This window comes from Perca flavescens, chromosome 16, assembly GCF_004354835.1.
Source record: "Perca flavescens isolate YP-PL-M2 chromosome 16, PFLA_1.0, whole genome shotgun sequence".
Classification (NCBI taxonomy): domain Eukaryota; kingdom Metazoa; phylum Chordata; class Actinopteri; order Perciformes; family Percidae; genus Perca; species Perca flavescens.
In genome coordinates, this window is record NC_041346.1 from 13,425,369 (window position 1) to 13,437,345 (window position 11,977).

General features: G+C 39.6%; 1 protein-coding gene across 1 annotated transcript; it reads left to right on the forward strand.

The window, feature by feature from the left end:
* The first annotated feature begins 1,183 nt into the window (after nt 1–1,183).
* Nucleotides 1,184–8,706, forward strand: LOC114571546 (progestin and adipoQ receptor family member 3). The gene is made up of 7 exons (XM_028602549.1): nt 1,184–1,403; nt 1,833–2,073; nt 2,337–2,499; nt 3,233–3,388; nt 3,500–3,697; nt 3,906–3,996; nt 5,817–8,706. The coding sequence occupies exons 2-7, from the start codon at nt 1,862–1,864 to the stop codon at nt 5,957–5,959; spliced, it is 963 nt and encodes a 320-aa protein (XP_028458350.1). The 5' UTR covers nt 1,184–1,403; nt 1,833–1,861; the 3' UTR covers nt 5,960–8,706.
* The last annotated feature ends 3,271 nt before the right edge of the window (nt 8,707–11,977 follow it).

The following is an 11,977-nucleotide window of genomic DNA, read 5'->3' on the forward strand; positions in this document are numbered from 1 at the left end:
TTTATTACTTTGCCCCATTACCGTTCAGTCAGTGAACAATTCAGCAGTGGTTTATTGCAAGACATTTCTCACTGACGCATAAATCATTCCTAATCATTTGTACTGTATGCCTGATGTCTTTTTTCTCCTCAGAACAAACAAGTGCATCATGTTCGTGTAAATCTACTGCAGATGGAAAGCAGAATTGAATAAGTTAACAGAACGCCCTTGGTATGTCAGAGTGATTTGCTGCCTTGCATGAGTTTGATCCAAAATGTGACTCCCCAAAAGAAATTAAACCTACTGCTTTGTCTCACACGGAAAGACTTTTGGCTTATTGTTTCTTCCAAGCATGTCTCCTCAACACCAGGACATGACCATGTCCTCATAAGCACACTTTATCATGTTAACAAACAACAAGCATCAAAAATGTTGTAAGTAAAATTCCCTCTCATGAACTGTTACATGTATACCATCAATCTGAAATGTTCAACACATTCCAGGAGTTCTTGTGTGTGGTGTAGTGCTGTAATTATGTATTTCATTGTGTTTGCAGGGATGCAATGCACTGACAGCCTGCGGCTTCCTGGCACGTTTGATTTCAACTTTTAAGAAGGATGAAGTCATGACAGTAAACAACTCAAATAATAACATACCAAAGTTATTTTGTCAGCAAATTGTATCCATTCTGTTTAATCTTGTGCTAGCCAGGGATCCCCCTTGGACATTTCATGGATGGCTGGTGTGGATTATGTGATCTGGGCTTTATTTTTGGGTGTAGCAGTTGGACTAGAAGACAAAGAGAGACTTTTGTTGCATGTCCCCTTCAATCATTGCTCACTCCTCCTTTATTTTATTTTAGGGTGTAGCCACAAGTGTGGTCTATTAAATGAAAAGCATTCATACTGTCAGTAAACAATCGACATTTTAATTATACACAATTGTCGCCAAAAGCAAGGGCGGGATATTCATTTCAGTTTTGATTGAGATATCTACTGGGAACTGCTCAAACCACTGAAGATAAGCTTACTGTAAGATTATGTTGCTTATATTAAGAAAGACTTTCTAATCTAATCATATGAGAAATTAATTTAATATAGGATTTAAGAGATTTATTTGCAGGAAAGCTCTGGAGATTATTTTGTTTATCAATTTAATAAATGGTCTTTTTACCGCATAGCCTACACTCTTGTCTATGCTCCAGCTACAATCCTCCACACTTACCAGTTGGTGGCAGCAAAGCACCGTTTTGTCGTTTACTATCAGGAGAGAAGAGGCTAGGTTTGGCGTTATCCAGTAGCTGATAATGTATGTGCATTGTTTGGTTGTTTTTCAAACTAAAATGTGATTTTTCTTAAACACAATGCTGGCTTGATAGTCATCCGGATATGGCAGAACTGCCTGAACAAGGACATCGACTAATGGTAAGCTTTATAACCCTGTTTTCAATCAGTTCCGCTGGCTAAAACAATGCATGCGCTAACCGGGGCCGGGGAAATGTAGCTTGCTAACATGGCTCGCAAATAACAAAACAGGCTGACACACAGTCTGAAGATAAAAAAGCTTTGTTTCAAAGTGAAATAGATAATAGCCTCTGCGTTGAAGAGTTGCTGCGGATGTGGTACAGAGTGGTAAACTAGCCTAGGCTTTTGACAGGATGATGGAGTCGGTAAACACGAGTACCGTTACCAACGTTAGCTTTAGCTAGCTTAAACACACGTTTTTAAATGGGGTTAATCAACACTGGCAGTTGTGTCACAAACACTAGAGGCTCGCACTGTTTTCTGCTCTTTAATCTCTATCCTGTGAATTGAAACTGTGGTTTACTTGTCGTTTTTCCCCCCCAAACTCAGCCTAGCCTCGCTGACTTGCCTTGTACCAGATGAGCTGGTACAAGATGCTGCTGAAGATGCCCCAGAAGCTGCTGCGGACTGCCCACTACATAGAGCTGGGCAGCTACCAGCACTGGCCGGTGCTGATACCCCAGAGGATACGACTGTACACCTACGAACAAATCCCCCTCTTTCTCAAAGAAAACCCCTACATCACAGACGGCTACAGGGCCCACCTGCCCTCCAAACTCTGCCTGAGGAGGTGAGACTGAGAGTCATGTTGGAAATGTATACTTTTATTAGATGTATTTACTACATTCCAGTCATGTTCAATAGAGTATTTATTGTTGTACTTATTTGGTAGTTGGATTACTTTCTGGCTTTATGGTGTTAGTTATGTAGATCCTCAATATGCAAATATCCTGCATATTACAGTGTATGAACATTACTATTGTGCATGTTAGTGTGTATACAGACTGGCCTTGTTGACGTGTGTACATCTTTGTTTCTTCTATTCTGTTGCAGTATTTTCATTCTGTCCAATGAGACTGTGAACATTTGGAGCCACCTTCTGGGTTTCCTGCTCTTCTTCTCTCTGGGGGTCAATGACCTCTCCTCGGTACTGCCAGCCTCTGGAGCCAACAGAGAGGACTATGTCATCTACACTATAGGACTGTTCTGCTTTCAGGTAAAACATGATTTGGCTGACTGTGAGGGTGACAAAAGCTGTGATTGTCGTCTTCCGGAGTTGATGATAAGAGAGCAAGTCTTGTAACCTCATCCACATCTTGTTGTTTACTGTGTTGTTTAGATCTGAATTTTTTTTAAAGACATACAGTGTAATCCAGGCTTATTATAATACGCTTTCCTTATTCCTGCCAGCATCCATGCTCTCTGTGCATGATCTACAGGTGTATGTGTCTGTAATGTTACTACTTTAACAGTTTTACAGCCGTTCACGGTTATTAGTTTATTATGAACATCTTCATTAGCTGAATATTTGTACTGTATATAAATCAAGTTTGTGTGGCTTAACAGACTGATTCATGTAGGTTCACGTTTCCTACCACAGGTGCAATCAGTTCACCTCAACCCAAGGTGTGTAAGCTGTGTTTAGGTGTAACTGTTGTAAAGGTGGGGCACAGTGTATTGTATTACAAAGAAGAATGGTAGTGTAGTTCAATGTAGAGACAGTGTTTCTGTGTTACAGTTTGTGTTGTAGGTTGTGTAGCAGCTGATAATGGGATTGGAAACGTGTTAATGCTATTACTAGACAGTGTGATTCCTACTTACAGTAGGTGTATACTATATACTACTATATACATGTACATTTGTGTTGGATGTTATGACTACATATTTGTGAGAGGTGACACTCGCAACTATCTTCCAGTCCGTAATGGTACTGTGTGTTTTCATCGCAGGTGTGCATGTTGTGTTCTGTGGGGTATCACCTGTTCGCGTGCCACCGGTCAGAGAAGACTTGCCGTCGCTGGCTGTCGTTGGACTACGCAGGCATCTCTGTTGGCATCCTGGGCTGTTATGTCCCTGGGATCTTCTACGCTTTCTACTGTAACGCTGTAAGTGTGAATAGTGTGAATTTCTTTCTCTCAAAGTGGTGTACTAATAAAGAAACGGTAGCTCCAGCTCTGATTGGACTGTATCTAATCGGCTACTCTCCTGTCTTGCAGTTTTGGCGACAGGTCTACCTGCTGACCGTGCTGTCCCTGATCCTGGCCGTCTTCTGTGCTCAGGTCCACCCTCGTTACCTCAGCAACGACTGGCAACGGATTCGGACGGCGATCTTCTGCTGTGTGGCTGGCATCAGTGTGATTCCTGCCTGTCACTGGGTCTGGCTCAATGGAGGATTCACCACTGCTGTTGTACAGGTCAGGAAACCAAGTAATAATAGAAAACAAGCAGAGAGAGAGATGCTCACATACTTATGTTTATTACACCTTCATATACAGTACACTAGTCTGCAGCTTCATTGAGAGTCTAGTGTTCATGTAAGTCTCACTCATGAATCCCAGCCCTTTCTTCCCCCCGCTGTATAACGTTTAGTCATGTGAATTCTGGTTTTTCTTGTATGTGCAGCTGTTCCTGCCTCGTGTGCTAGTGATGTACCTGATAGCTGGATCTGCCTTCCTGTTCTACGTCACCAAGATCCCTGAACGCTATTTCCCTGGTGAGTCCTTCTCTTCTGTACAGGGTTAGTGGGGAGCTTTGGTGTTCAACCAAGTGAGACATTTTAAATGAACAAGAAGAAATCAGTGATTGAGGTCACTATGTGACTATTTGTTTTTCAGTGTTAATTGTTTTTTTGTTGTGTCAGTGAAGAACCCCTAAGCGGTTCCTCTGTCATTCGCTTAGCTGCAACTCAAGGTTTTAGACGGGGTTAAACCTGTGTCGTCTGGAGCAAAACCCTGCAGTTCTTTAAACCTCACTGATCTGTCCTCAGAAGCTGCCGTCTCTGCTGCATCTGTAGTTTGGGCCAAACACCACTAGAGGTCCTCATATCTGAGGTTTACCTTAAACCTCCTGCAGACACGGTCTGACAGATGGAAAGAGGGAAAATATTTCCACACTGTATTATGAAGGCAGCACTACCATGAGTGCCAAAATAATGTAACTGTGTAAATGCATTGAAACCGTGTCTCGACTACCTCAATTCCAGAAAATGTGACTGACTGAGGAGGTGAATGTATAAGCAAATGCACCACTCTACGTCCAGCATCTGTAACGGCGGGTTCACACTGGACGCGGTAGCGCCATGAATGGCAGCTAAGCACTGCCCGCTTAGGGCTGCACGATATGAGGAAAATATCTACTTGCGATTTATTTTTGACTGACACTGCAATTGCGATATGACTCACGATACTGGAAGGAATGATCATTTTCATTGAAAAATATTAAAATGATTATTGCGAGGATCTGTACCAAAACAAAGATTTCTTTTCTTTAGTCTGTAGAATAGGATTTGTAGGGCGTGAAGTCTCTTTAGCACCATGAAGACCTTAAAGTGCTCATATTACTATAAAGTAATTGAGCCATGTTACACTATTCCTTCACAAGCCCATTTCAGCCAGACCGTAATTCCTGCTTTATACGAAAAAAACAAAAGCCCAAATAGAGAACCAGCTGTCCGAAGCACCAGCTGTTGCTCTGACAGCAGACGGCTGGACGTCAAGGGCTACACAAAGCTACCTGACTGTAACGTGTATATACTTTACTATTAAGGAGCTGTTTTTGTTTTATATGCTGCTAAGAAGACACCCCAGAAGATGGGCCAAGTATAGCTCTGTCATTGTTCAAAGTAAAAAAGCTCATACTTTATGATGTTAGTTTTAATAAATAAAAAAGATTGTAAAAATCAAGTAAATTTCTCTGGCATTTCTTTCTTTTTGCTGTATCAAAAACATACCGAACCGTGACACCACCACTGTCTCGTATCGAACCGAACCGTGAATTTTGTGAACTGTTACACCCCTAACATCCATACATACAGTACATAAATACATACATACAGTACATCAGTACATACATACATACATACATACATACAGTACACAGACTGCTGCATCACTCTGCATGGACATGCTCATGTTGCATAACATATAACATGTATATCATGTAACATGTTAAAGGTCCCATGACATGGTGCTCTTTGGATGCTTTTATATAGACCTTAGTGGTCCCCTAATACTGTATCTGAAGTCTCTTTCCCGAAATTCAGCCTTGGTTCAGAATTACAGCCACTAGAGCCAGTCCCACAATGAGCTTTCCTTAGGATGTACCATTTCTGTGTCTGTAGCTACTGTGGAGGAGAGAGGGGGTGGCCTTGACCAACTGCCATACTTTGCTTGTTCTCTGGTCTTTTTCTGGATATTAAATGTTAGATATCCTCCTGAAATATATTTTTATTCTCGTACATTGTGAAGAAAGTATGATAAATAAAAAATTAAATTAAAACACTATTCAGATCATTTTTTTCCTGTCCTCTTCTAGGCCAGCTGAACTACCTGGGCGCCAGCCACCAGGTGTGGCACGTACTGGTGGTGGTGATGTTTTACTGGTGGCACCAGACGGCTCTAAACATCATGCACTTCAGGCACAGCCAGTCCTGCCCGGCCCAGACCAGCAGCAGCTAAGTTGAACTGATCAAATGTTATGGAAAGGCAATCAGCTGCAGGCTAATAGCTATCATTGTTAGTAGACACCAGTTAAACTCAATAATCTATCATTGTTAGTAGACATCAGTTAAACTCAATATGTTAATATTCAAAGATTTCTGACCAGTGAGCTGCTGGTTAGAAGTCGCTGCCTAAAGGTTTTTCAACCACTAACTACCAGAAGCTCCTGGCTATTAGCTGCTAAGGTGTAAGCCGGTGAGTCTGACGGTAGCTAGTAGCTTTCACTGAGCCCAAGCACTTGGTTACTTTTTGGCTACTGTCAAAGGCCACTCTATAAGTCTACTGTCTCCAACAGTAGTTATCAGATACGTGGCTTGTCTCTACTGTAAATGTTAAATTCTCTTAACCAAAATATCGATGCATGAAGCAGGAATTTAAATTGGTTTGTAGAAACAGACTAAGGTTTGGTGTTTTTAAATTGGCGAACATGTTATCTCATGGTCGGTTTAGATTTGTTTTTGTACAAAAGTATTGAAAATATATCCATAAGGATTCTTTCTTTTGAATCAAACATGATAGCCTGTGTGAACAAAGACTTCTTTGTTTGATCTATCTTTTCCTACCAGATTAGATTGTATGAAATGTCTCGATGAAAGGTGGAAAGCACCAAACAAAAACACAACAACTGGAAATTGTACATGTGGACGCTGTGAACTGCCTGTCTCTGGGAGAGAATAAAAAAAAAACGGCTCAAGCATTTGAAGCTTTTGAACAAATAGTTAAAAAGGTCAATCAACCGATCAATCTGCAATATCTAAGAAAACAATGTGGAAACCATATCAAGGCTACGGCGCATTGTTTTCTTCAAACTGCTTGATTTGTGTTCTTGGTGTACGTACTGTTTTCATAAAGCCAGTATGTTAGGGCTGCACTAAATACGGTGTCCTATATCCTATAGCAACAGAGGTAATCAAAATGTTGAACAATTACCCCCTTTGCTATAACTGCCGTTAACAGAGTAATGGATTTAATGTTTTCACTAAACAGGATGTGCCATCACAAAGCAAGTGATGAAAAAAGGCCTGATTCAACGACTATGGCTAAATCCATTGGTTATCTCCAGCCCACATCAGGGGGCTACTTACTTAAATTTGATGAAACATACAATTCTGGCCAGGAGACAGGCATTCAGTCGGACTGAGATTTCCAATGAGGCGAACAATGCTATGTTTATACTGGGCGAGTTCATCTGAATCACAACGACAACATTTTGGTATGCACGTTTGATAGCTCTGAGATTTATGCCACCACACAAATACAATGGAGGTGAATGGAATTTTGTTTTTTGGAGCTCACAGCATTGGAAAATGACGTTTTGTAATTTTTTTTAAAGGGATACTTTGCCGAGTTCCAACAAGCTTTGTATCATACCATCATGGGTAGTATGTAGTAAATGAACTATAGTAACCTTCCATCCATCTTTCTAACGGCCAGATCTTCATGCTCATCTCCCAGTTCAAAACCGCCAGAAAAGGCGCGTTGCGTCATCCTGCGACATTTCGCTGGCTCGAGAGCTGTTGCTCGAGCTACAGATTTTACTTCCGCATACTGACACAAAAAGAGTATAGAAGCAGATCGAGAGAGAGACGCCCCTCTCACAATTTACAACACAACACAATTTAGCTTACTGTTTTTTTTTAAAACTTAAATACAAGATTTGTTACCAGTTTGTGATCAGCCGTCCGCCATATTGCTTTCTGTGACGTGCTCGCGTTCACAGCGGGAGCATTTGTTGGTCCGGTGCGGCGCAGCGCAGTGTGGTAGTTGGAGGTATTCTACCTTTTGAGCAAAAGGGAATACCACAGCCCCTTTCCTCTGTTCTCTCTGGTCATGTAACACCATTTTTAAAAACATTTTTTTGCGCCATTCTACTGCATAGCAACCCAGTTTTATGAAAAGATCCTCTTCCCAGTGGTGAAATACTTCTTTAAGCTGTCACTGATTGGTCGACGCCTGTGGCTGCTAAGCCAGGTGGCCATCCATTATCAGCCATGAGATGTCACGCCTGCAACCGTGTTTTTTGCATGTGTGAAAGATGGTTGTTATTGTCTCTTTGATGCTGTTGTTTAAATGAGGCCAGTGTAAAGTGTTACAGCAAACTGAAAACCCTTTTTTCCCCACAGTACACTTTGGGACACATTTTAATGTTTAGTGTTTATTTTTACATAATTCCAGTGATGTTTGTACTTCATTTGCCTTATTATCTTTGAGTATATGTACTGTATGATACGCACTGACTGTTACAATCGGTTTTGGGTCAAGAAGAGAACATAAACCAGAACAAAAAAATAATTCAAAACTCAGACCGATATCATCTTTGCTGTTACACCACAAGGCCAGTATGGTTTGTTTTTATGTAGTACAATTTAATGTTTAGAGCAAGTTATGAATTTCAGATGCGATCACTTTCTTCTGCAGAGCTGGAAGACGCACTGTACAGGTGCTGAAAGAAGTGACTTCATTTTGCCTTTAAGGGTGTGTGTTTATTTGACATGAACATCTAATTATCATAAACTGGTTTAATATTTTTTTTTTTAAGATGTCATGATTGTTTTATCCTATTTAGATTTTCCTTTTAGGTTTTCCTTGAATATCATTTGTATGATAAAGCACTGTCGCTGACTTATGAGATGTATAATATTTATTTTAGTGCCTGTGTGAAATTATATTTTTAAACAGTTTGAATGAATAAAGAATGCTGGGAAATAAAATGTTTGTGAGGCTTTTTTATTTTTATTTTTTTATTTTGTAGCTCACAAATACTTTCATTGATTTTAATGTCTTTTTACCCTAATCGATATTAATCCCAGTTTTGCGTCACATGCTGGTTTCTGTTGTTCATATTATTGAACAAGAGAGGGCAGCATTGATACAAAAGTTGCATGTTTACAAGAAAGGGTTCAAAGAAAACGTGGGTGCACATTTTCAGATTTTTGTATATCCCACTGACGCACCCATTCTGTTCACCCATTTCTCTCCGTGTAAGGAAACATGTTCTGTTGCCCAATTTCACCAATTTAACCATCTATTGTCGTCTCTGAATCTTCTCAGTGTTTCACAGCAGAGGGCTTTGTTCAGCCAGTGAAAGTGATTCACTTCAGTCAGCAAAGTGAAAATGACATGCTTGTTAAACACAGGGATGTCCTGATGACAAAGTAGATTATCGGTAAAATCACATGTTCTCAAAAGCCTGAAATATACTGTAAATCCTCCTCTGTCTTACCTTACTATTGTGCACAAAGTCTCTTGGTTGCTTCAGATTTATTTAAAAAAACTAATCCAGCAATTATTTTGTGATGTGATTCCTGTCTGATGGCGATGTTGTCATCCATAATGACTTCTGTATCTGCTCTGTCATAGTTTTTGTAGGAAATGATACGCCATCACTAAATCACCTTATGCAGTAATGTGCAGTTGGCGTCTGATGCCGTAATGATGGAAAATCCTCCTGAAAGTACAGTTGGCTTATAGTTGATTTTTACTGCGTGTCATCCCCAATCTCTCTCCCACTTTTCCTGTCTATCCACTGTCACTCACTCTGAAATAAAGGGAAAAAAAACCCCGAAAAATAATCTTTAAAATATCTTCTATTGACTTGTAATTGTGTAAAAATTTTTTACCAGTTTCAGTAAACCGTTTCAGTGGTTTTTTTTTATTCAGTCTTGTTGCAGCAGTGAGATGAGCCCTAAATTAGATGGTAGTTGTGCAAGACTTGGTGCAAACAAATCGCTGACTCTTAGTGTGTTTGCTGTTAATAAATAAAAGATATACCTGACTGTCTAACTATGGACTATTAAGTAAGCGTATATCTGTCTTCCTGTTTTTGTGTCATTCAGAACTACTTTGACCATAACAAGACATTCTGTAAGTGTTTGAAAGTATAATATTTGTGTTAGCAAATAATAGCCATGAGTACATTACCTCATGGACTAATGGAGAGTTGTGTGGAGCCTGACGCAGAGGCACAGTGTTAACTGTTAAAGCTGCTCAGGTTGTCAACACTATCATCATCATTTTGGGAAACTTTCATTTGGGTTAGCTTTTAATATAAAAGATGAAGTTGACTCATATAAGTGGCAATATCTTTAAAATTTTAACATATAAATATACTCTTACCTCCTTTTAGACTTCAGCTAGTGACAAAAAGTACAACTTTATATTTACTTTTTACATTTTTGCATCTTCCAGCATATTTGTTGTCAAGCTTTTTTTTAAAGGGGCAGTGTATCACAATAACTATTAATTCCAGCTGTTGACATTGAGGTCTGCAGATTATCCATAAAAACCACACCATTATTTCTGAAAAAGATTTATGTCATTTGAAACTAGTACATTAAAGCTGTGGGCCATAAATCCAAAACAATGAGCTGAAAGATGCTAAAACACTCCATAGATTTTCCCTTGATATGATAGACATGGTTAATGGCAATAATTCAGACACAAGCTCTTCATTAAAAATGTGTCAGTTTAATTCAAGTATTGAACATTAAGGCAGCGTTTGGACTGTATATAGGTGTTGAATGTCAACACTGTCAAAAATGAAAGTCAAACAGACTTCCCCTAAAGCGTGATGTAATCGCTATCACGATTCAAGTTCAAGTGCTCATATTATGCTCATTTTCAGATTCATTCCTAACCCTTGTATTTAGAGGTTATATCAGAATAGGTTTACATGGTTTAATTTTCTAAAAACACCATATATTTGTTGTACTGCACATTGCCGCAGCTCCTCTTTTCACCCTGTGTGTTGAGCTCTCTGTTTTAGCTAGAGTGAGGCATCTCACTTCTGTTCCATCTTTGTTGGGTGTCACATGTGTGCAGTACCTAGGTAAGGACTACTAGCCAGTCAGAAGCAGAGTATGAGGACGTGCCACGCTAGCAGCTAGGCGAGCATTATAACGTGTGTTACAAAGTGACGCATGTTCGTCACGGAAGTAAAGGCTGGACTACAATAGAGCTGTTTGGAGCAGTTTGTGAACAGTGTTTTCTGTTGGAGATGGTAAGTCCCTTTGGGATGGACTTTGGGCTTTTTCACTTTGTAAACCGATTACATGCACAAAAAAGATATATAAAACTATAAAGGAAAGGGAAAAAGCCCAGAAGCATAATATGAGCACTTCAAAATAATGCGTGGAAAAAAGTTTGATTACAAGTGCATTAAAATACAAAATGATAATCTTCTAAATTTACAAATATGAATGTCTACATTTTATCACTGATGAAGTAGTAAAAGTAAAAATAAATCCTTTTTGAATTATTACATACATAGGCTACTTCCTAGACATTGTTATTGTTTTAATTCAAGTTTTGCACTTGGCAGCAACGGGATGAAAGACATAACTATAAACAGTGATTTAATAAGAGAGACAAAATCTGGTCTTAGTTTGCAAGTCACAAAACATTTGATTTAACAAACCGGTGGCAGTGACAAATAAGTGGCATCCCCTGCTGCCATCAGTTTTAATATAAATTTCAGAAGCACCAAATGATGACTTGCTTTCATCGAGCAATTTTTTTCTACCAAGAACATATCTAGAACAGATATAGCTGTCATTGTTAGGTGACCAGGAAACAGGGCAGGTATCTTGTAATGAGGCCAGGTTTAGGAGGCAAGGCTCTCTCTGTGTAAGACTAAGTCTGAGAAAGCACTCTGTCCTTGTGAGTCACGAGACGCTTCTCTTCCTGCCATGCACAAGTGCTTCTTCTTCAAGCCTGGAAGCATTTAACTGGCCTTTTAGAAATTATTTTGAGGTTGCATGTATGTAATAGCTGGCACCACAGGAAATACCGCTGATAGTGGCTGAATCCCCATGTCTGAACTCTGGAATCCTGGATAAGAGCCATTATGGACTTTGGCCAAAGGCTTCAAGTGACACAAAAAGTTAAAACTGTTTTTATTGTAATGAGCATTGCTTATGACAGCGACACAGGTAATAATCAGCAACTTTATAGGAACAAACCTGTTAGTTATTCTAG